General features: G+C 39.3%; 1 protein-coding gene across 2 annotated transcripts in view; it reads left to right on the forward strand.

Moving 5' to 3' along the window:
• The window catches only part of arid1b (AT rich interactive domain 1B (SWI1-like)), a 583,262-nt gene that overhangs the window by 509,148 nt on the left and 49,507 nt on the right, over window positions 1-24,607 (forward strand). For both annotated transcript variants that reach the window (XM_043696151.1, XM_043696152.1), the window contains exons 12-15: window positions 782-894; window positions 6,163-6,369; window positions 8,206-8,410; window positions 18,101-18,233. In XM_043696151.1, the coding sequence (XP_043552086.1) occupies window positions 782-894; window positions 6,163-6,369; window positions 8,206-8,410; window positions 18,101-18,233 (658 nt within the window). The remainder of the gene's footprint in view (window positions 1-781; window positions 895-6,162; window positions 6,370-8,205; window positions 8,411-18,100; window positions 18,234-24,607) is intronic.

Consider the following 24,607-nt stretch of genomic DNA (forward strand, 5'->3'; position numbering starts at 1 on the left):
TCAGCAAGTTTATATGTACCAGACTGAAATGTTTTGGATATGATACTTTTTAAAAAGTGAGTCCAGCTCTGCTGCTATACTATGACATAACAGCCATTGTTCATAAATATAGTTCTCCAAAGCTACTAGATCTGGGTTATACTCAGAAATTAAACGTTTGGTTACTGGACACTGAAGTATAAATTATGGTTCAATTAATTCATATCACTTCCATATGAGAAGGTGATTCAAATTTATAAAATGTTTCAGTGAAAACGTCTTCATATAGGTGTAGACAGTGATGTCACTATAGTCATATGTGCAGACTGAGACAAAATAAATTGTAGTTGCCCTTTTAACATCTTAAAAATAAGCTTATTTAAAACAAGGTTCTTTTCTAAGCTATCAGTTATAGATACAATTGATTTTTCCCTGCACAAGTGACAAAGAGATGCTACATGTTTACAGTGAGTGTAGAATGCGTGAATGGTTTTAAAAGAGCAGACTGAAATCTATAGTTGGCATGAATTGTATATTATGTATTTGAATTTTGAAAATTCCTGAATAGATTGGAATGGGATTTTCATGGGGTTAGGGAACGTGCAGGAAACAATCAAACTACCTTGATGGCTTTTTTTAAAGTACTTTTTACTTGTGGTATTTTAAAGTTTCGTATTCGTATATTTAAAGCAACAATTTTGTGTATTTGTCCCAATCTGTTAGTTTCCAGCATTAATCTTGAATAAAATTTGCAAATACATTTTAGGATTAATGTTAGTTCCCCAAATTGTTATGTACATAGCTTCAATGGGTCTCGGAGCAGACATGCTGGCACAGGCCGATTCCAAACTTCAAGTACCTCAGAAAATGGATATTAAAGAAGAAGGACCCCCTCCGACTGAGACCAAGTCTAAGGTATTTCTCCAGCAATGATGGTGTTGGTTTGGCTGAACAAGTCTGCTCTGTTTACATCATTTGGTTTTCAGTCTCTAATCTCTCCTGCATGCTTTTGCGTGTTCTATTCCTGTTCTTCTTTCAAGTGGATCTGAAAGTCATTGGTTCTAAAGGCACCTAAGAACAGTAGTAAATTTGGCTTTAAGGTGTTAGAGAGTTGTTTGCCTGTTTTTATGAACTGCAGCCGTTTTCTCTGCCTCTTTTGTCATGGCTTCCTTGCAGCAGCAAAGGCATTTGGTATTTTGCTTTTCTGGCTTTTTTGTAAAACTGACTAAGTGACTTCCTTCATTGGGGAAAACTTGTGTTAAGCATCTCAAATAAGCTTAAAATTAAGCATGGTGGCTCCAGCAACCTTCCAAATTTATACCAATTATAAATGTTATGTGATTGTTTATACCTGTAAGTTAAAATCGATTTAACATTTTTTTCTTCTTTTGAATGAACCTTGCCCTGCCCTCCTCCTATTTTTGTCCCGCTACCACAGGATAGCTACAACTCTCAGGGTATTTCTCAGCCCCTTACCTCAGGCAACCTGCCAACCCTTTCCCCCATGTCCCCAAGCTCTACTAGCATCTCCTCAATGCATGGAGATGAAAGTGATAGCATTAGCAGCCCAGGCTGGCCAAAGACTCCGTCAAGCCCTGTAAGTGGCGCTGTTTTATTAACCTCTCTGTTATGTAATGTTTGTGTGCTTTATTGAAAATCATTTAAAAATAAAAAATGTGTTTGAAAACCCCTTATCTTCCAAATGTAATGTCAGCAAAATAGTAGTTAGCTTTCCTGATGAGTGTTGCTGGACACAATTCTTTCCCAAGAGAGAATGGCAACCAGTCATGATATAGATCATAGACCACCATATCTTTACAAAATGTTGTCAAGGTTTGCAGACTGGAAGGTAATGTTTTAGAGTAATTGAATAATATGTTTGAGTATATTATGTACGTATTAAAATGTAAATGTTGAGGCAATATTAAATATTCTACTTTATTAAACTTTTTTGTATAATTATTTATTGTAACAATAAAAACAAGTAATCCATTTTATCATTATACCTTATTGAATGGGGGAATGTAGTTGCTTGCCTACAAATTGGCTTTACGCATTTTCCCATTGTGTATAGAGCATGTAAATGTTTAGCCAACATAAATTCTACACTTTTGATTTGGAATCCATTTCATAATTTAGCATAATTATTCATAGATGTAACAAATGAAAATGAATAAAAGTGGTGATTTTGTTCCATCTTATGTTCATGCCTTATTGTACTGAGGGATTGTAGACCTTTACCTAAAAACCGGCTCTACAAATTTTGCCTGTGGTCTATAAAACCAGATTTAACTGCAAAACTGCTGAGATCCAGCTTCGGCTGTGTGTTCTTAATCTAACAATCATTATAAAATTACTGAATCTGAAATGTTCTTCCTATCTAGTTTTAGTTACATTACATAGAGACAGGAGTGCACCATTCTGTCCTTCAAGCCTGTTTACAATTCAGTTAGAATGGATTGATTTGTACTTAACCACACCTACCACCTTAATTCTGTAATCCTTAGATAGGTTGCCCACTTTAAACAATCAATCTCCGTTTGAAATTTTCAATTGGTTAACCGCAACAGGGGCAGAGAACTCCAGACTTCACCCTTTGTGTGAAGAAGTATTTTCTGCCATCATACTTTGATCATACTTTGATCAGGTTATACTCACTTGAATCCAGACTCACCAACCAGAGGACATGGTTTCTCTCTTTGATTTTCATGAACTCGAGTTCAGATATTAATGAAGAATGAGAGGCAACTTAATTGAAGCATATCAGATTCTAAGGAGACTTGACAGAGTAGATGCAGAAAAGTTACTTCTACTTGTGGGAGAGTCTGGGTCCAGAGGTCAGAATCTCAGAATAAGGGATTGGACATTTCAGGCAAAGTTGCAGGAGAACTTCTATTCTCAGAAGGTAGTGAATCTGTGGAATTCTTTACCGCAGAGGACTGTTGAAACTAGGGTCAGTAAGTATTTTCAAGGCTGAATAAATTTCTAATCAGTAATGGATTTGAGGGTTCTGAGGAAAAGGCAGGAAAGTGGAGTTGAAGATTATCAGATCAGCCATGATCTTATTGATGGAGCAGACTCAATGGGCTGAATGGCCTACTTTGGCTTCTATATCTTATGGTTATGATCTTATGGCCTGAATGTCTGTACTCGGACAAATATAAGCTTAGTATACGCAGTCTTGCCTCATCCTTTAACGTTTACTGCTCCAGTATCATTCTGATGAATCTTCATAGCACAACCAGTATGGAAAACCAAAAATGAATGCATTACTAACTAGGAACCTGTACAATTCTAAGTTAACTTCTATCCCTTTGTACTTCAGCCCTGTTGAAATAAAGGACAATATTCTATTAGTCGTCAATTTTTTTTACCATCTGCTATGGTTTTGATTTTTATACTCAGACCCCTAAAAGTCTCTGTTCATCCTCTATTCCCACTTGCTCAGAATCTTTTCTGGATTCTGAGCATTTACCTTTATGCAGTCTAAAGTAAATGCCCTTACACTTTCCTACACTGAAGTCAATCTGCCACAGTTCTGTCCACTCATTTAACTATCAGTGTCTCATTGCAGATGGGAATAGATTATTTTGCATTATTTTCTGTAATGTATAACTCAGTGTTGTCATCAAAATTAAATGTGCTGCTCTCTATTCGTTCATCGAAGTCATTTATAAATATTGTGTAAAGCAGAGGGCCTCCGTTCCCTTGGTATATCTTTAATGAAATCCTACCAATTTGAGCACGTCTGTTACCTGTACGCCCTCTGCTATCTCCTAACAAATTTCCATTCTCAACCAACAAGTTGTATCCATTCCATTCTTAAATTTTATGTATGTTTTGTAAAATCTTTTTGATTACATTATGGACGTCCAGAAAGGTATGTTAAACTAATTTTGGAGCTCCAATTACTTAGTACATATAAGTATTTTTAATCTAACACTGAATCATACAGAACAGGTGACCATTGGTTTGATTTTCCACTGATATAGTTGATCTCAGCCATTGGCAATATTTTGGGCACCATAATTGAACATTGTATTCCTCTGGTTCGATGGACTATGTTGACCAGGTTTCTGTTGCACAGGAGTTGGTGACACCCGCTAGAAAAAACATGTCGGGGATAACAACTTTATCTCAGCTACAGTACTTTACATGCTAACATGAGCAGCTGATCAGTCCAAGTAGTTAAAAGGTATCACCATCTGAATTGAATGCAGAAATTGGTACCTTCTGTAGAGGAGGGATATCAGTTTCATTCAGATACGAATCCTACATTAGTAAATTTTGAAGTGTATTGACACTATTCAGGATGTCGTGAGTCAGTGGTTGTTTGGGAGACAATGCTTTCTACCACTAAGGGATAGAGTTCTTATGGAGGAGATTAATCGATTAAAAGCCATTATCATGGTGTGGATTTATATAAATGTGCGTGTTTAACTTGCAGTTTCATTTGAAATAGTTGTATGTTATTCTCTGTTCAGTAATGGGTGTCATCAAAATATTACATAATCAGCTTTAAATTGCCATGTTTTTCTTAAATGATTTTAGCGGTGCAGCTCTTCATGTAACAGAATATTATCAGCAGCAAAAACTTATTGGGTTTACATCTTGGATTAATCTCTTGACCAGCTGAAACTACAAAAGCTGAGGTATAGAATGTGTAGTGTAGGGGTTTTTGTTTCTTGTCTTTTTAAGTTAATTCTGATTGGTCCAATGCAAAACCTAAATACTACAGATGCTGGAAACTTGTAATAATAACAAAAGATGCTCAAAATACTCAGCAGGTCTGACAGAACTTGTGGAGAGAAACAGAATTAATGTTTCAGATTGAAATTCCTGATTCCATCAGGATCAAAGGTCATCCTGACCTAAAACATTAGCTCTGTTTGTCTCCCCAGATGCTGCCTGACATGTTTGATTTGATCCAATAACCTCTGCAGTCTATAAAAGAGAACTTGCAATCTCCATTTCTCTTCTTATTCATCATTAATATTCAATCCAAATAAGACAGTAAAGGTGAATTTGATCTTTGGCAATTGTTCGATATCGAATTGGCAAGCCTTAGACCTTCTGATTTTCTTTTCCGTTGTCTTTGCATTTTCCTATTACCACTGCTGAAGTAATTTTATCCCCCAGGTGTGTGCCCAAAGCAAAATCATCTATCTCACCACAACAAAGCAAAGATGCTGTGCAAGAACAAAAATCTTAACACAGGTTAATCAGCTCATCCTGTAGCATGATTCATTCTTTATAGTTGTTGTCTGTTTTCACGTACTTCACTTTTTTGATGCCTGATCATCAATCAAAATGTCTTGCAGCAAATGTTAGCTCAGATCTCATTTTATTTGGAGAGGAAAATGTGCAAACTGTTACAAACCAAAAAACTGCATTGTGTTTCATATTGTTAATTCACAAGTAATTCATGCAATCATAAGAATATCCATTGATTAAGAAAAGTCATTTAGTCCAGCAAAACTAATGTGTTCATAACAATAGACCTCAGGGAAAAAAGGCAAGTTTTTTAAAAAGTGAAGTACAAAGGAGTTATATTTCAATTTTATCTAGAATGAAGATGTAGTTCCGCCTCCAAGTTATAGTTTGTCACTGTTATTAGGCCAGGTGGCCAAAGTGCATGCTTCATAAAAATAAATTAAAAATACTTTTATATAGAACCTCGCAACACAGGAACAGGCCTTTCAACTCATCAGGCCTGCGCCAACACATTACACATTACCTTAATCAACATGGCAAATCAGAACTTCAGTTCAATGGTGGAAAGAAAACAAATATTTTGTTGTGCTCTGAATCAGGGGGATACATAATACCTGGATTGAAACTGGATACATTTGTAGCTGCATGTGATGTTCACACTATATCATTGGATGATGAATGGGTAGATGGGGGTATGCTCAAAAATACACTGTTTGTGTCTAGTAAGGTTTTTGTTTGGTCTGTGGTCACACATCTGATGTACTACATTGAAGTTCAGATTGTTATATTGATGAAATGTCAGCTTTGAGCATGAGGATGGAAACACTGTAATGAACTACATTTACCAAATGTCTGTCAGAGCTGGTATCCTTGATTCCTTACTCTTTGTTTTTCAAGGAATAAAACCAGTTTTCATAATTGGAAAGAGGTCCCTTCATATTTCTTGCTTGTTCTGCCTGCTCATTGCAGAAATCAAACTCTTCCACAACTGGTGACAAGATAACCAGGTTGTATGAGCTGGGGAGTGAACAGGAGCGCAAGATGTGGATAGACCGTTATCTGTCCTTCATGGAGGAAAGAGGAACACCAGTGACCACATTACCTGCTGTGGGCAAAAAACCATTGGATCTTTATCGACTTTATGTCTGTGTTAAGGAAGTTGGTGGTTTGGCACAGGTGGGTACCAAGTTGCATTTTGGTGTTTTAGGATTATTTGTTGGTTAGGTTTTGGCTAGTATTTGAATATTTGGTTCTTCTAAAAATTCCTTTTTGAAATTGATATGAAATAAGCACATGGAGAAATGCTTGTCCATTAATTTGATGCATAACTAATGAACAGTGCAATGGTAAAACATTTAAGAGATGTCTCAAAGCATCTAAAGTATATGAAGTGGGCAAAATATACTCAGCAATTAAGGCTTGTGTTGTAAGTATTGCTGAGTCATTTCCCCATTTCATCAGTGTCTGTTCTTGTGCGTAGGTTTCACTGCCATCTTGTAACCTCATTGAAATAAAGAAAAGTATTATGCAAATTATTGACCCTACTTGGAAATTCTTTGCATCTGTATCAACTAAGAATGAAGTTTAGACCAGTTATTGCTGTTTTGTAAAATGTGTTCTTTGCTGACTTCTATTTTAGTGTTGAATTTTATATTGAAATATCTACTGTTTAGGGATGTATATGCACATATTACTTAGTACATTGGTCTGTTGAATGTCCTGGATCCTGAACACTTTTGCCCAGATGAAGTTTTGCTCAAGTTTCCGCACAAACTAATGAGCACAGCCTGAAAGTAAAATCTCCCTGCACAAATGAGAAACCTATTCAAACATGTAAATTTGTGATATAGGGTCAGGGCAAATGGGGCCTCAAAGTACCCTGAGGCAGAGAGGGGTATAATGGGGTCATATTAATAGCAAGGACAAAACATTTATCTTCAGAGTGAAGGTGAAAATCACTAAGCAATGCATTTAACAATCGACTACAGGTCATGCTCTTGTTATTTAACTGACTCCAGCAACAGAGGAGTTCACACTGTGTAACTATAATTGCCTGCTGGTCACAGGCCTTTCATGTACCAAGGGCTGATCAGTTGTCTGAATTTAAAACATTTGAAGATTATTGTGGTTGTAGGAGCGATAGACCTGGATCATTCTACAATTGACTGCTGGTTATTGTAGGTCAGGTGATTACGGTTGGATTCATGTGATCGTGGGTACTTAAATGCCAGAGATTCTGGACACAATGTAATGAATACACAAACAGTTGCAGTTGGTGAAAACTCAGTGTTGTAACTTCTGAGCATGGCTTGTTTTGTGACCAGTGATTAAATATTTGAGTCAAGTGTACTTTGTAATCCAGGGAAAATAATCATGAGTAGTCCAGCATAAATTAGTTATGGGATCAAATCTTCATTTCATGACCGTTGATGGCGGACCATTTGAATCAGGGCAGGAATAAACCAGAAACATGAAGTCCGAATGTCTGTCTATTATGAAATAGTTAAAGATCTCCAGGTTTACATGAATAATATAAAATTGTAAAAGATCACCCCTCCCTCCCTAAACTTTGAAAGTAATTTTTTTCTGGTGTTAATCTGTATTTATCTGTACTCATTTAGGAGAACACCAAGTCACTTACTTATTTCTTCCTATCCATTCACCCAAAGAATAGTGAAAGCTTTGCTCACAGCATGCCAACTAGTTATTTTAAACAAATAGGACTGTACTCTTTAAGTGAGTCAATATTTGAGACATCTGGAATTTGCCAATTCACCAATTGGTGTTACTTAACCTTGATTCTCTCTCTTCTACTTTTTTCTCCATTTTCTCTCAGCCCCAATCCAATGCGTTGGACCTCAAAAATGAGAGAAGCTGGTTAGAAAGCTACAATACACAATATGTATTGTTGAATATTGTCATTTGAAATCAATTAAATTGGAAGGGAAGTATGCTGAAAGTATTTGACAATATTCAATCAGAATCTCATTGATTTTCACATAATCTCCCTAGGTTAACAAAAACAAAAAATGGCGTGAACTGGCAACGACCCTGTGCGTAGGTACATCAAGCAGTGCAGCTAGCTCACTAAAGAAACAATATATTCAGTACCTTTTTGCCTTTGAATGTAAGATTGAACGTGGAGAAGAACCCCCTCCTGAGATGTTCAGTTCTGCCGAATCCAAAAAGCAGCCGAAAATACAACCACCTTCTCCTGGTGAGTACCACTGGATCCAGAAAAGTTGCTGTGTTTTCACTGTATTGGCTTAAATACGTGTTGTTTATACAGTACACTGGGGTGAAAAAAAGATGAGCTTACACCATCTCTAATTCTTTCTTGCTTGTTTAATGACAACAACAGTACAAGTGTTCATGAAGCACCTTTAAATCAATGCGCCAAAATGATTGAAAAGGAAAACACTACAGGCATTAGGAGGGACTGAAAGGGAAAAATAGACAGTGTAGGTTTATTAGTAATCACAAGATATGTGTTAACAGTTTGAAATGTGAACATGTAATGATATGATTGGGTAATATAGACATAGATATTGGTTTGAATGTGATTGGATGATATAATCATGTGGACACCTCGAATACGATTTGGTAGAGATAGGAGTGAGCAAATATGTCGCCTTTCAGAAATTATTATTTGTAAGAGTAGTCAGTTGGAAGCTCATTATCTGTAAAAGTGGTATAATATCTTTGTTTTGCAGTAAAATATGAGTTGTATGTCATTTTTTGATTATGCACAGCTCCTCTGCATGCATGAATAAATGGGACGTTCAAGAAACAAAGAAACCTGAGCCTCATCTAGTATAAGAGGAAATAAAGGGTTAAGCTCACCCTTTCGGTGATCCTTGAGCACTATAAAGCAAAACTTGCTGCTGAACCACATATTTCTGAAAGCTTGGTCTAAGTGGCAGGTTTTAAGGAGCATCTTACATTAGGAAGACAGGCTGAGGGATTTAGGGATAATAATCAAATTTAGTCTGCTGAGGGTAAAGCTATCAATAGTACAAAGATGCCAATCAAAATTGGATATATACAGGAGGCTGATGGAAATTAAAAAGCTAGGAAGGGTCAAGACCAAGTGGAAAGGATATTGAAAAAAAAATTTCAACATCAAAACATTACTTAATGAGGAATATATGTGATCAATAAGGGTTAGCTAGCTCTGTTGTACTGTAAAGTGATGGTATGAGCATAGATTCAAACCGCTGAATTGGCTGAGATTACCGTGAAGGACCTGCCTCCTTAACCTCTCACCTCGCCTGAGGTTGAACCACCAGTTGCCCCTCTTATTAGAGAACGGCACTGTGGTTCAGTAGGAATATGATGACTTTGCCATTGTAGTCAGAGTACAAGGGGTGATGAGTGACATTGTGCAAGTAAGGACATAGGGAGCAGAATTTTGGATGACTTTGAATAAAACATGAAAGGTTAACCAAAAATGGGAATCGTCAAGTCTGGTAGCAGCAAAGGCATGTGAGGGTTTTAGTAGCAGATAAGCTGAGGCAAGCGTCAAATTGGATGACAATCTAGAAGCAAACTTCCGTTAGTGATAGCTTGCACTTGAGTAAGAAGTTCACTTTACTATCAAATATGGTACTAAATTTGGGAGCAATTAGGGTTCAGCCTGACATAGTTAGCAGGAAGAGGGATAAAGTTGGTGGCTAGAGAATGGTGTTTGTAGCAGAGATCAAAGGTAATCACTTTGGTCTTCCATATATTTACTCATCTGGTAGTTGACCAGCAGTTTGACAGTTTAGAGACAGTAGAAGAGTCAACGTCCTGTATGTGTTGTCAGTGCGCTGTCGAGTATTGGTGCTGTGTTTTCAGATGATATTACCGAGGAGTAGAATATAGAGAAGAAATAGGAAGAGGTCCAGGATAAACCTGTGTGGATCACAAGAGGTCCTAGTGCAGGAACAAAAAGAAAAGCCATTGCAGATGATTCTTTGCAATATTTAGGGAATTAGGTGAGCGCAGTCCCCATTTGTTGGATGACAAATGAAGGAGTGGTAAAGGAGAATGATGTGATGACTCATGTCCCTGGCTCCAAACAGGTCAAGGAGGACTAAGAGATTAATTTGCCTTTGTAATTGTGACTTAGGATATACTTTGAGACTTTGGTATGAGCTGTTTTGTACTGTGGTGAGGCAGAAAGTTGAACAAAGGGATTCAAGTATCCAGGAAATATGGGCATGGATATGGGAGGCAACAATACAGCCAAGTGCTTTTCGTCAAAAGGAAGGGTGGCAATGTGTAATACTACAGTGATGGATCAAAGGGCTGTTTTATTTCAGGCAAGTGGTAATGACAACATGGTTGGTGCGCACGGAACATCACCTGAAGGAAAACCATAATTGTATGTGTACATTTAAATTTCTTCCCAGACTTCAGGCAAGAACATTACAAATGGAATATTTATAAACTATATTTCCTTTGACATTCGCATCTTCAGAAAAGTTGAATTATATTTGAACAAAGATTTAAGGTGTCACATTGTTTAGTCCCTGTGATAACAAAGTTTACAGACCACTATGAAGAGCATTTGCACACTTAAGAAATTTACATGATTGGAAATAGGTTAATGTTTAATGTGTTATGAGTTGCAGGTGCAGTAGGTTGGGTTATTTTGGCTCTGTAAAGTGGTTTTCTGCTATGGAGTCGAGGGAGATTGTTAATGTGTGCTTTGTATCCTTGTTCGCAACGCATGCTGACACTTGCTGCATCTGACCATGCTTCGGTATACACATGGAATTCGTATTCAATTCAATGAACGCAACAGAACAAATAGCTGATGTTTTCATGAATTTTATAGTCACCTGCTCATTTGAAATTAATCCTTTTTTTATCACAGAAAACATATTCAGATGCTGCAATTCACCAACTTGACTTTGAATCTCTTAATTTCCAAACATGTCTTGAATATATTGCTTAAAAGAGAGAGATTGTATAAAACCAGCTGCATTCATCTACTGTATTAGATAAACAGCAGTAATTGTTGTGAATTTTCTATGAATGTGTATTTTCTCCTCCGTATACATTGTATAAAAACCTGTGCCACCTAATTAGATGTTTTGTTGACTTATATTGCACCCCGTCATGCAGGAGAGCATACTGATCAAGTTACCCCAAATTGCTGAGTTGCATTTCATTGTAGTTGTTTCAGATCTGCATTAATAGTTACCTGTAGCAAATTCAGCCAAGAAATACTTGTTACAAATTGCAAGGGTTTGTCAGTTTTAAAATGATTTGAAGCATAGCCATGTGACCATCCAGCATATAAAGTTTTCAGAGAAAACGTCATGATAAAATCATTTTTTTTAATTTGATATAGTTAAGACATCCGAGCTTTTTAAAACTGAAAGAACTGCTGGAAATCAGAAGCAAACACAGAAATTGCTGGAAACACTCAGCAGGTTTGGCAGCGTCTGTGGAGAGAAATCAGAGTTAATGTTTTGGGTCCATTGACCCTTCCTCAGAACTGCTGTAAGGAAGAGTCACTGGACCCAAAACATTAACTCTGATTCCTCTCCACAGACGCTATCAGATCTGCTGAGCTTTTCATAAGATTTCTGTTTTTAATGCAGGCTTTTTATTAGCTATGAAATTTAAACTGGAGTAATTTCTCAAGTTTTTTTCCTGAATGATGTGTTACATCAGGGAGTTTTATGCGTACATAATTTGTTTTTAAAGTTAGTCTGTTGTTTATGTTCAGTATGAAATAAACAGTGCAGTTGCTCACAGTCACTGGATTGCTGGCACAGAGATCAGTGAGGGCTGTTGCTAATGGTCCTGATTTCGTAAACTAGTAATAAAAGCAGGCCTAGATTGTGACTTGTCTGGGTTGGTGCACAATATAACAGTACTGTTTGTAGAAATTATATGAGTCACTCAGGATTTGTGCAATAACTGTGTCATATAGTCAGTAGATGTGACAATATTGTTACCCGATTTGACTATTTTATTTCCCCTAATTTTCTTTCTCCTCCTCAAAAGACATGTTTTGAAAATCTACAACAAAGCACTATGTTTTCAACCACTAAATAGCCAACTAATATGGCATGTTAAATGTTCAATTTCATACTGGATGATACAAATACATTTGCCAGGAATACACATTAGCAATATTTAGAAAATATTATTAGCCATTCAAGACTTGTTTTCAATTTTCAGTGCAATTTCCAAGCAGTCCACTCATATGTTGAATTTGCACAGCACAGCAGCATAGGTTGGAAGACTGCATACCTATTTAAACATTAGCTTGCTTACTGTCCACTTCTACGTCACTCACTGCTGCCTCACTTCAGCCTTAAGTGACCTGAGCCTCAATTAATCTCCCTTCTGTGCTAACTGTATATGGCTAAAACTCCAGCATAAGCTCAATACTAGTTAGGATTTACCAGTCATTCTGCATAGTGCACAGCCAGTCAGCTGTATTGGAATTGGATGCAAGACTCCATTACTTACATTAGTAATTTAACTTGAAAATTGGAAGTCCCATGTCGATGTTTGCAAACAATGTCAATTTGGAATTATAATAAATATGGAGGGATTGCCAGAAAATACAAGAGGATATGAACAATCTTGGTGGTGGTCGTGCAAATGATAAATGTATTTTAATATAGATAAATGTGATGCATTTTCAAAAGCAATATAATGAGACTACCGACTGGAAAATGAGAGTTCAAATAAGCAAGCAGCATGAAAAGATTTTGCAGTTCAAAGATTCGTTAAATTTGAATCAGGAAATCACTAAAGGTAATGGTTAACAAAGCTGTTGCAAACTCTGATAAAGCACTGAGGGTTCAATTCTAGAAGAGCAGGACTCAAAAGCAAGAAAATCAAGTTAAACTTGTATTACATCTTAATTCAACCAAACTAAGAATACTAAGCACAGTTCATATCCATGGACAAGGATCGTCCAGAAATTTGGACTTTGGATCAAAACCCAAACAATTGGGTTAAATTGGGGTCCCAGCACCATACTGTTGAGGAAACATCTCATCAGGGAAGCTATCTTTACGTAATGTGGACTGTTCTCAGTGTTGTAGTATGTTTGAAAATTCCAGTTTGCATCTGATAATTGATCTTAATTGGCCATTAATGTAAATAAGTTGACTACGTGTTAGGATCCTCTCTGAACAAGGTGAGCAAAATGGGACTGACAAGCTTTAACATAAGTGTCTGCCACTTGCATTTACAATTGACACCAGGACTGCCATGATGCATGGATGAGCAAAAGTTGAATTTCTGTGGTTCACCTCTCCAGAAGAAGATAGACCAAGAAGGTCTCTTGAATTTGAAGAGGTTTAAACATAATCTTTTGTCTCAGGAAATAGCCATTGCACATCCACAAAGAGGTCAAGAAAACAGCAAGTACAAGTCCATTTTTTAGGATGAGAAGAAGGGATAGGTATTAAAGAATTCTTCCCAGAATGAGGTCACTCATGCTTTTCATAAATGACAAAATGATAGATTTATTATGCTTTAAAAAAAAAGTAAAACTGATTGATATGCTGATTTACCCTTCAATATAACCCCTTTTCTGTTATTAATTAATAAAAAATGGGTTTACATGTATTTTCTGCACTTGTTTTTCTTAATGTAGCAGTCTTGGTTTTGGAAGATGCAGTCAATGGAGCCTTTGTGAATTTTCACTGTGTATCTTGTAGATAGTACACTGTTGTTTACTGAGTGTCAATACTGGAGGGTATGAAGGCACCAATTAAAGGGAGAAAAGAACTTTCCCTTTTGGAGAAAAGTTTTGAAAACCGAAAAACTTTGGCTAATACTTGATTGTTCTTGAAGGAAAAACTCTCAATTGTAAGTAAACTGAGACCGGTGAGCCTGACATTGGTGGTAGGCAAGTTGTTGGAGGGAATCTTGAGGGACAAGATTTTCACGTATTTGGAAAGGCAAGGACTGATTAGGGATAGTCAACATGGCTTTGAGCATGGGAAATCATGCCCCACAAACTTGATTGAGTTTTTTGAAGCAGTAACAAAGAGGATTGATGAGGTCAGAGCAGTGGATGTGATCGATATGAACTTCAGTAAGACATTCAACAAGATTCCCCATGGGAGACTGGTTAGATCTCATGGAATACAAGGAAAACTAGCCATTCAGATATAAAACAGGCTCGAAGGTAGAAGACAGAGGGTGGTGGTGGAGGGCTGCTTTTCAGACTGGAGACCTGTGACCAGTGGTATTCCATAAGGATCAGTGCTGGGTCCAATTTTTCATCATTTAAATAAATGATTTGGGTGTGAACATAGGAAGTATAGTTAGTAAGCTTGCAAATGACACCAAAATTGGAGGTGTAGTGGACAGAGAAGAAGGGGACCTCAGAGTACAATGGGATTTTGATCAGATGGGCCAGTGTTCTGAGGAGTGGCAGATGGAGTTTAATTTAGATAAATGCAATGTACTACATTTTGGAAAAGCAAATCAGAGCAGGACTCTTACGCTTAATGGTAAGGTCCTGGGGAGTCTTGCTGGACAAAGAGAACTTGGAGTGCAGGTTCATAGTTCCTTGAAAGTGGAGTCACAGATAGATAGGAAAGTGACAAAGGCATTTGGTATGCTTTCCTTTATTGGTCAGAGCATTAAGCATAAGGGTTGGGAGGTCATGTTACAACTGTACAGGACGTTGGTTATGTCGCTTTTGGAGTATTGCTTGCAATTCTGGTCTCATTCCTATCAGAAGGATGTTATGAAACTTGGAAGGGTTCAGAAAAGATTTACAAGGATGTTGCCAGGGTTGGAGTGTTTGAGCTGTAGGGAGAGGCTGAAAAAGCTGGGGCTGTTTTCCCTGGAGTATTGGAGGCTGAGGGATGACCTTTTCGAGGTTTGTAAAATCATGAGAGGCATGGATCGGATAAATAGAAAAAGTCGTTTCCTTTCGTTGGGGAGCCCAGAACCAGAGGGCGTAGGTTTAGGGTGAGAGGTGAAAGATATAAAAGGGACCTAAGTAGCAACTTTTTCACACAGAGGATGGTGAATATATGGAATGAGTGGCCAGAGGAAGTGGTGCAGGCTGATACAATTACAGCATTTAAAAGACATTTGGATGGGTATAGGAATAGAAGGGTTTAGAAGGATAAATAGCTGCTTGATAGCTCTGTTGGTGACACCATCCATCATAGTCATAGAGATATACAGCTTGGAGCAGACCCTTCGGTCCAAATCATCCATGCTGACCAGTTATCCTAGTCCACTAGATTAAGATAACTGGTCAGCTTGGATGAGTTGGACAGAAGGGTCTGTTTCCAAGCTGTACATCTCTATGGCTATGATGGATGGTGTCATCAACAGTGCTATCAAGCAGCTATTACTCAGCAAATGCTGTTCACTGATGGTTAGTTTGGGTTTTGTCAAAACCACTCAGCTCTGGACTTGGACAAACAAGTTGAATTCTCGAGGCAAGGTGGGAATAATAGCATTTGACCTCATGGCTGCATTTGACTGAGAATGACATCATTGTTCCCTGTCAGAATTGGAGTCCATGAGAATCGGTGCTTGGGGGGGAGTGAGATGTTTCCGTTGGTTGGAGTGATACCTGGCATAATGGAAGATGGTTGTAATTGTTGGAGGTCAGTTATTTCACCTTCAGAACATCTCTGCAGGAGTTCCTCAGGGCAGTGTGCTAGGTCTAACCACCTTCAACTGTTTCATCAAATATCTTCCCTCCATCATAAGGTAAGAAATGGGAGATGTTTGGCAATAATTGTACAATGTTCAGCACTTATCGTGCCAACACAGATACTGAAGCAGTAAGACCTGGACAATATCCAGATTTGGACTAACAAGTGACATTAGTCCAACACAAGTGCTACGTAATAGCTGTCACCAACAAGAAAGAATCTAATCATCACCCCTTGATATTCAATGGTTTTACCATCACTGAATCCCCAATTATCAATCCAGTTGGAGTTACCATTGACTAGAAGCTGAACTGGACTAGCCATACAAATATTGTGGCTAGGATCCTGCTGTGAGTAACTTGTCACTTAATTCCCCAAAACCTGTCCACCATGTACAAAACACAAGTCGTAAATGTGATGGGAAACTCCTTACGTGCCTAAATGGTTTCAGCTCCAACAACACTCATGAAGCTTGTTTGGCACCATATGCACAAGCGTTCGCTCCCTCCAGTATCAACACTCAGTAGCAGCAGTGTGTTCTAGCTATATGATGCACATGATGAAAATTCACAAAGGATCTTTAGACAGCATCTTCTAAACCCAAGACTGCTACCACTAAGGAAAACGAATGCAGCAGATACATGGAAACCCATGTCCTATTAATTAATATGAGAAAAGGAAAATTGGAGGGAGCAATTGATTGCTGGCGGTAATTTTCTTCCTTGTCATCTTCTTTAAAACATTGTTAGCTCTTACTAAGTTTAAATTCATGGTCAATACAAGCACTCTAATTACATGCTGAAGTGGCCATACTTGGTGTAAACTTGCTAGCAAGTTGTTGTGGGTAAATCATCATTAGCTATCTTTAGTTTGGCTACTTATTGGGAAATGTCACAGTCAAATACTAGAACAATTATTTAAACTTCATTGCATGTAGCAACCAAGATAAGACTCCTCAAATAAGAAAGTTAAACCTCAAAACTCAACTTGGCTATTATCCAATTAATGGTGAAATTTAGCTACGATTCCACCCAACTATATCTGTCTCTGGATGTCCAGGCTTTGATCTTTGTGTAGTGTTATTCTTCCAAGTTCTGCCCTTGAGGAATTCTGGAGTTGAATTCTTATGCAATGTTCCATCCTTCAAGTTTGTGGTGTGACGTTATTAATGATTCTTTCAACCACAATATGGACTACTCCTCTGGAACCATTAAGTCTGCAGCTTGCTTCTTATCAGAAGTAGCATCCATGTTCCTTGTTACATTTGGCATTGACTCGTCCGTTTGAAGACACAGCTTTCCTGTGCTTCAATCCTTAAATTCTTATGCAGGGCAATTGCTTGTCCTTGTGGCATAAGGTAGCCATTTATCAAGCAGTTGTTAAAACAGCTTTGTTCATATAGCATCACCTCATCCTTTTCCCAGATATGACTAATTGCTTTCAGTTCTTGTATAAGTTTGTCCTTGTCCCTTAACAATTTATTTCTGACAGAGTTATTGCTGCTTCTTTCAAACTATGAACAGTTATTAAAGTTCTGAAGTTTACAGTATCACAAAGTCCATTTTGTCACCTTATTCTACAAGCACTCGTTCATTTTTACTTGGTTTCTGTATCCTGATCAGGTCGACGCAGGTAAGTTAGACCAAAGAATCTGTTTCCATGCCGTGTAACTCAGTCAGTTGTAGAATCCCTGTTGCCGCCTGACAGAATGAATTGCAACAATACACTGTCTATTGTTTACCGACAGGTGATATCATACGAATGTCAATGTATTGAATTGGGGGATGTCTCACAGCAAGATTAATTAGATGGAAGGGGTTTTTATATCAACATATTGTCTCTAATTGACCGTTGATCGATACAGATTAACTGCTGGCCTCATGACAGTCAAATCCTGAAACTGAAACAGAGAGTTCATTTTGAGTAAATTATCCTCTCAGTGTGATAGCTGATTATGTTGTCTGAAGCATGTGAGCATGCTTTCCTATGTTTACTTTGGTGATTACATTGACACATCTGGAAAAAGCTTTATTCCGTTGAGTATTTCTTCCATTAGGTTTTGCTGCAGTGTGGAATTAATTATATGTTTAGTATCAATAAGGAGTAATAGTAAATAATAAAATTCAAAATATTTTAATATGTGTGTCATAGATTCCTTCATTTGTTTGCTCGCTCACAGTACATCCCCATTCAAATCAATTAATAGGTTCACAAATGCCATTTAAAATATAAAACTAAGACTTCTGTTTTTATAGCAGGTTCAGGTTCCTTGCAAGGACCGCAGACACCTCAGTCCACAAGCAGCTCATTGGCAGAAAGTGGAGATTTGAAACCGCCAACCCCTGTCTCAACACCGCTTGGACAAATGACACCTATTCAGGGTAACAGGTATGAGAAAGCATTACATCAAAACTTTTACTGTGCATATTACTTAATAGGAAATTGATTATTTTGCCAAAACAGAAAAAGTGGAACCTTTATTATAAGCATTAAGCTGATCTTTAGAGATGTGATGTCAAACTGATCACTAATTTGAGCTACTAATACCATGAGCTAGACAGCCTTTCAGTAAGTTTTTTTCTATTTGTCCATTACGTGGACATTGCTGTCAAGAGTAGAATCTTTTTTCTCACCCCTTATGGTCCTGAGGTGACTGCAAACCAACAAGTTTGAGCAATGTCAATGCTATTAAGAGGGAGCTTCAGGATTTTGACCTAACGACAGTAATGGATCAGTTACATATTTCCAAGCCAAGATGGTGTGTGCATCGGTGGAGAACTTGTAACTGATGTTAACATGTTCCTGCTGTCGAAGGAGACCTTGGTGAGTTGCTGCTTACATCTTGTTAATAACTCACACTGTAGTCAATAATATGGTGGCTCAGTCAGTAGCACTGCTGCTTCACCACCAGGGATCTTGGTTCGATTCCAGCCTTAGGGTGACTGTCTGTATGGAGTTTGCATATTCTCTCCATGTCTGCGTAGATTTCCTCCAGGTTGTCCAGTTTCCTCCCACAGTCCAAAGATGTGGAGATTCGGTGGATTGGCCATGCTAAACTGCCCGTAGTGTCCAGGGATGTGCAGGCTAGATAGGTTCGCCATGGGAAATGCAGGGTTATGGGTTTGGTGTAGGCTGAATGGCCTGTGCCTACAGTGTGGGGATTCTATGATTCTAAAGTAAAAGGTGTGAATATTGAAGGCATTGAGTGATTGGCAATCAATTGGATACAGAAAAACAAAATAGAAATTACTGGAAAAACTTAGCAGGTCTGGCAGCTAAGAAAAATCAGGGTTAGCATTCTGGGTCCAGTAACCTTTGTTCAGGACAGGATTTTTTTTGTTTAGTCAGCTGGAATGCTTTGTTCTAGGTGATATGGAGCCTTTGAGTGTCGTGGGGCTGCACTCATCTGGGTACTCATCGCAGTCCTCACTTGAGCTTTGTAGATTTCCCAATAGGTGTTGGGGAACCAAGAGTTCCTTCGATTCTTTCGTGAGGATTGCCATTACCTATCATATGTTAGGGGCGTGGTGAGAGAGAACTACTGAGCTCCTTCTTCCCTTCTGTCTATAGTTGGAGGTGTGACTGACAAGATACCAGTTGATTGCAATGGTTCACAGATGAAATGACATGTCAGACAGAGAAGTGGCAGATGGAATTAATAAAGATAAATATGAGGTGATGCATTTTGGCAAAAGCAATAAGGACAGACAATATATATTAAATAGCAATTCTAAGGAATGTACAGAGACAAAGGGAGCTGGAAAGTTCATGTGCAGAGATCTTTGAAGGTATCAGAATATAGTAAGAACAGTTTGTAAAGCATATGGGATTTTGCATTTCATTACTAGAAGTATTGAGTATAGAAGCATAAAATTTATCCTGAAACACTGTAGAACTCTGCTTAGGACAGCTAGAGTATTAAATCTAGTTTTGATTCCTGCACTTGATGGATTTCAGGGTCCTTGATTCAATGCAAAGAAGATATATCAGAATAGGTCCAGGGATGAGGAATTTTAGCCACAAAGCTAGGCTGAAAAAGCTGGGATTATTTGGGTTATTCTTCTTGGAACAATGGAGATTTGAGGGAATGAAAATGAAATAAAGAACTGCAGATGCTAGAAATCTGAAACAAAAACAAATTTGCTGGAGAAAGTCAGAACGTCTGGCAGTGTCTGAGGAGAAAGCAGAGTTAACATTCAGTGTACCTCTGTCTCAGAACTCAATGTCTACCTATCCACTCAATCCTTTACTCTTCCTTTGTCCTCAAGATAAATATCGCTTTTTCCTAGATGCTGTCCGTTCTAAAGAAGGATGACTGCCTTGAAACATTCACTCTGTTTTTACAACCAGGTGAAGAGAGGTGATTGTGCCCTCTCCTGGTTAGTTGCTACTTTCTTTTTGCAGCTACCAGACCTCAATTCAACTTATCAAAAATGGAGAGCCAATTCCAAGATTTACTAGAGTGACTATGGCATTTTATTATAACAAGAAAATGCACCAAAAATAAACACTTTAATGTAGGTAAGCTTTAAAAAAAAGACAGAGATAAGGAGGCTGCCTATACTGACAGTAAGGTATAGACAATTTAAAGTATATAGATTCCTGGAGTTGCAAGGATGAAACCAGAGTCCCAACTATTCTACTGTTGTCCTTGTTCCTTAGGAGTAATGAAACTTGAAAGAGCCTTGATTTCTCAATGAGTAGTGGTTTTTCCAAGGAGAAAGTGAGGTCTGCAGATGCTGGAGATCAGAGCTGAAAATGTGTTGCTGGAAAAGCGCAGCAGGTCAGGCAGCATCCAGGGAACAGGAGAATTGACGTTTCAGGAATGAGGATGCCCTCCACCGCATCTCTTCCACTTCCCGCTCCTCCGCCCTTGAGCCCCGCCCCTCCAACCGCCACCAGGACAGAACCCCACTGGTCCTCACCTACCACCCCACCAATCTCCATGTACAGCGCATCATCCGCCGTCATTTCCGCCACCTCCAAACGGACCCCAGCACCAAGGATATATTTCCCTCCCCTCCCCTATCAGCTTTCCGTAGAGACCACTCCCTCCGCGACTCCCCTACCAGATCCACACCCCCCACCGACCCAACCACCACTCCCGGCACCTTCCCTTGCAACCGCAGGAGGTGCAACACTTGCGCCCACACCTCCCCCCTCACTTCTCTCCAAGGCCCCAAAGGAAAATTCCATATCCGCCACAGATTCACCTGCACCTCCACCCACATCATCTACTGCATCCGCTGCAGCCGGTGTGGCCTCCTCTATATTGGGGAGACAGGCCACTTGTCTCAGTCAAATTCATCGAATTCAGCACCGCCTTCCTAACCTGCAATCTTCTTCCTGACCTCTTCGCCCCCCCCCCAGTCTGACCTATCACCCTCACCTTGACCTCTTTCCACCTATCACATTTCTGACGCCCCTCCCCCAGGTCCCTCCTCCCTACCTTTTATCTTAGCCTGCTGGACAAACTTTCCTCATTCCTGAAGAAGGGTTTATGCCCGAAACGTCGATTCTTCTGTTCCTTGGATGCTGCCTGACCTGCTGCGCTTTTCCAGCAACACATTTTCAGCAGTGGTTTTTCCAAGTTTCCTTTTCATCAGTCATTGACTTTTGATGTTGAGGGAAAGGCAGAGACGGACAGGAAGAAAGGCTTTCACTCTTGCTTATAAAGCATCTTTTCTGCTCAGAAGCAGCTATTGATGAAGATCCATTCGTACATTAATAAGTTTGTTCATAGAATCCCTCCAGTGCAGAAACAGGCCATTCAGCACCACAATCAGTAACTACATGGCTCACCGTCAGATCATTTAAATCACCAATTAAATAGTACTTTGTTCTGATTAAGAGTCATTAGACTAGAAACATTAACTCTGCTTACTCCCCACAGACGCTGTCAGACTTGCTGAGTTTTGCTAACACTTTCTGTTTTTTTGTTTCACATCTCCAGTATCAGCAGTTATTTGTTTTTAGCTTTAAGAATCTTACACGTTTCGGTTAGCACATTCCCTATTCTTCTAAATTACAGTCAATAGAGTCCCAAACTGCTTAGCCTTTGCTCACAAGACAATGTGTCCAAACAACAAATCATCCTGGTGAACCTTCTCTAAACTGCCTCCAATGAAATTATATCTGTCCTTTAAAAAGAGGACCAAAGCCACTCTCAGTACTCCTAATGTAGCCTCACCAGCATTTTATGCAATTACAGCAAGACGTCCCCACTATATACTCCAACTTCCTTGAAATAACAGCCAGCATTCCATTAACCAACTTGATTATCTGCTGCACTTGTGTGCTGGTTTACCATGCTAGCTGCACAAGTACCCGCCAAGTTCCTTTGATTTGTTGCTCTCTGCAGTTTTTCTCTATTTACATAGGTTTTTTTGTTCTGTCTTGTTGAAATAACTACACAGAGGCTGGTATACCGCCACCAAGTCACCCTTTATTTACTCGTGCATAGTACACCAGCTGTGGTCAGCCTCTGAAGCGAAGAGGTTCTGAATCTCCAGTTTATGTATTTTTTAAATTTTATTAACCAGTATAAATTACAAATGAACAGTTAATAATGAACAGCAGTTTACAAGAAACAGCAATTTACAGAGGAAAGGGGTGGCAAAGCCAGACCCCCAAACCCCAGCGTAAAACCAGTTCATAAGGAAAAGAGGGCAAACCTCGAATCTCAATCCCCTGTTTATTTTTTTTTTCTTTGGGAGTGCTTATTTTTTTCCCCAGCATCCATATTGTGCTTGCGCAGGAGTGAGACACAGTGAAAGACACAAGGTGCACGTATCTTAATTCAAATTTCCACCACCAGGAAGAAAAGAAACACCCGAGTGGCCAGTGACAAGCACTGCCCTTCACATCAAAGGGCAATGCTGTGTGATCAAACAGTGAAGGGGAGGGCAGGGGCTAAATCAAAATAGAGTTGGAGGGGGAAATAATGCACTCCACTCCCTGCGGCGCCCACCTCTCCCTGAACAACTCCAGGGTGTCAGTGAATTCCCTGTTTATATTTTTTTTAATTTTTTTTTGTCCCCTCCCTGACAAAAAAAAATGGAGAATCCTGCACACTGATTCAGCTCCCTGAAAGCCAGCTCTGAGTGAACAGAGCCTCTGACAGCCCGTTTTTTTTTGTGTGGGGAAGCTGGTCCAGGGACAGTCCCCTTCCCCTCAGACACAGTCAAGGAGGAGAGTCCTTACACACACACACACACACACACTGGTCCAGCTCCCTCCAGAGCCAGCTCTCAGAGTGAACAGGGTATCTGGCACTCCAGTTCTTTTTTTTTCTTTCCTTTTTTTTAAAAATCCCCCACACTACCACCTAAATGCAGTAGTACTTATTTTCCCCCAACACCCATGGTGTGTGTGTGCAGGTGAGAGACACAAGGTGTACAAATCTTTATTCAGTTTCCACCACCAGGAAGAAAGGAAACACCCGAGTGGCCAGTGACAAGCAGTGCCCTTCACATCAAAGGGCAATGTCGTGAGATCAAACAGTGAAGGGGAGGGCAGGGATTCAATCAAATTAGAGTTGGAGGGGGAAATAATGCACTCCATTCCCTGCGGTGCCCACCTCTCCCTGAACAACTCCAGAGTGTTGGTGAATCCCCTGTTTATTTTTTTTTCCACCTCTCCCTAAACAACCCTAGGGTGTTGGTGGACACTGCGTGCTCTGTCTCCGGGGACACCCAGGCTTGCCTCCTGGTTTTTTTTTAAACTCCCACACTACCGCCTTACTGCGGTAGTACTTATTTTTTCCCCAGCACCCATGGTGTGTGTGCGCAGGTGTGAGACACAGTGAGAGACACAAGGTGCACGAATCTTTGTTTCCACCACCAGGAAGATAGGAAAACACCCAAGTGGCCAGTGACAAGCAGTGCCCTTCACATCAAAGAGCAATGCTGTGTGATCAAATCCCCTGTTTATTTTTTTTAATTTAACCCCCACACTACCGCCGACGTGCAGTAGTGCTTATTGTTCCCCAGCACCCATGGTGTGTGTGTGTGTGCAGGTGTGAGACACAAGGTGCACGAATCTTTATTCAATTTCCACCACCAGGAAGATAGGAAAACACCCGGGTGGCCAGTGACCAGCAGTGCCCTTCACATCAAAGGGCAATGCTGTGTGATCAAATCCCCTGTTTATTTTTTTTTCTCCCAGATCCCCGAGAATCTCCTGTTTAATTTTTTTCTATTTTTTTTCTGTTGTTTTTTTTTAATTTTTTTTATTTTAACCCCCACACTACCACCTAAGTGCGGTTGTGCTTATTTTTTCCCCCAGCACCAATGGTGTGTGTGTGTGCAGGTGTGAGACACAGTGAAGGACACAAAGTGCACGAATCGTTATTCAATTTCTACTACCAGGAAGATAGGAAAACACCCGGGTGGCCAGTGACAAACACTGCCCTTAAATCCCCTGTTTATTTCTTTTTTCTTACAAAGTGCACGAATCGTTATTCAATTTCCACCACCAGGAAGATAGGAAAACACCCATGTGGCCAGTGACAAACACTGCCCTTCACATCAAAGGGCAGTGCTGTGTGATCAAAACAGTGAAGGGGAGGGTAGGGACTAAATCAAAATAGAGTTGGAGGGAGATCCCCTGTTTATATTTTTTTTCTTTTTTTTCTTTTTTTTTCCATTTTTTTTATTAACCCCCACACTACCACCTAAGTGCGGTTGTGCTTATTTTTTCCCCCAGCACCAATGGTGTGTGTGTGTGCAGGTGTGAGACACAGTGAAAGACACAAAGTGCAC

The sequence above is a fragment of the Chiloscyllium plagiosum genome, chromosome 9, assembly GCF_004010195.1.
Source record: "Chiloscyllium plagiosum isolate BGI_BamShark_2017 chromosome 9, ASM401019v2, whole genome shotgun sequence".
Lineage (NCBI taxonomy): Eukaryota > Metazoa > Chordata > Chondrichthyes > Orectolobiformes > Hemiscylliidae > Chiloscyllium > Chiloscyllium plagiosum.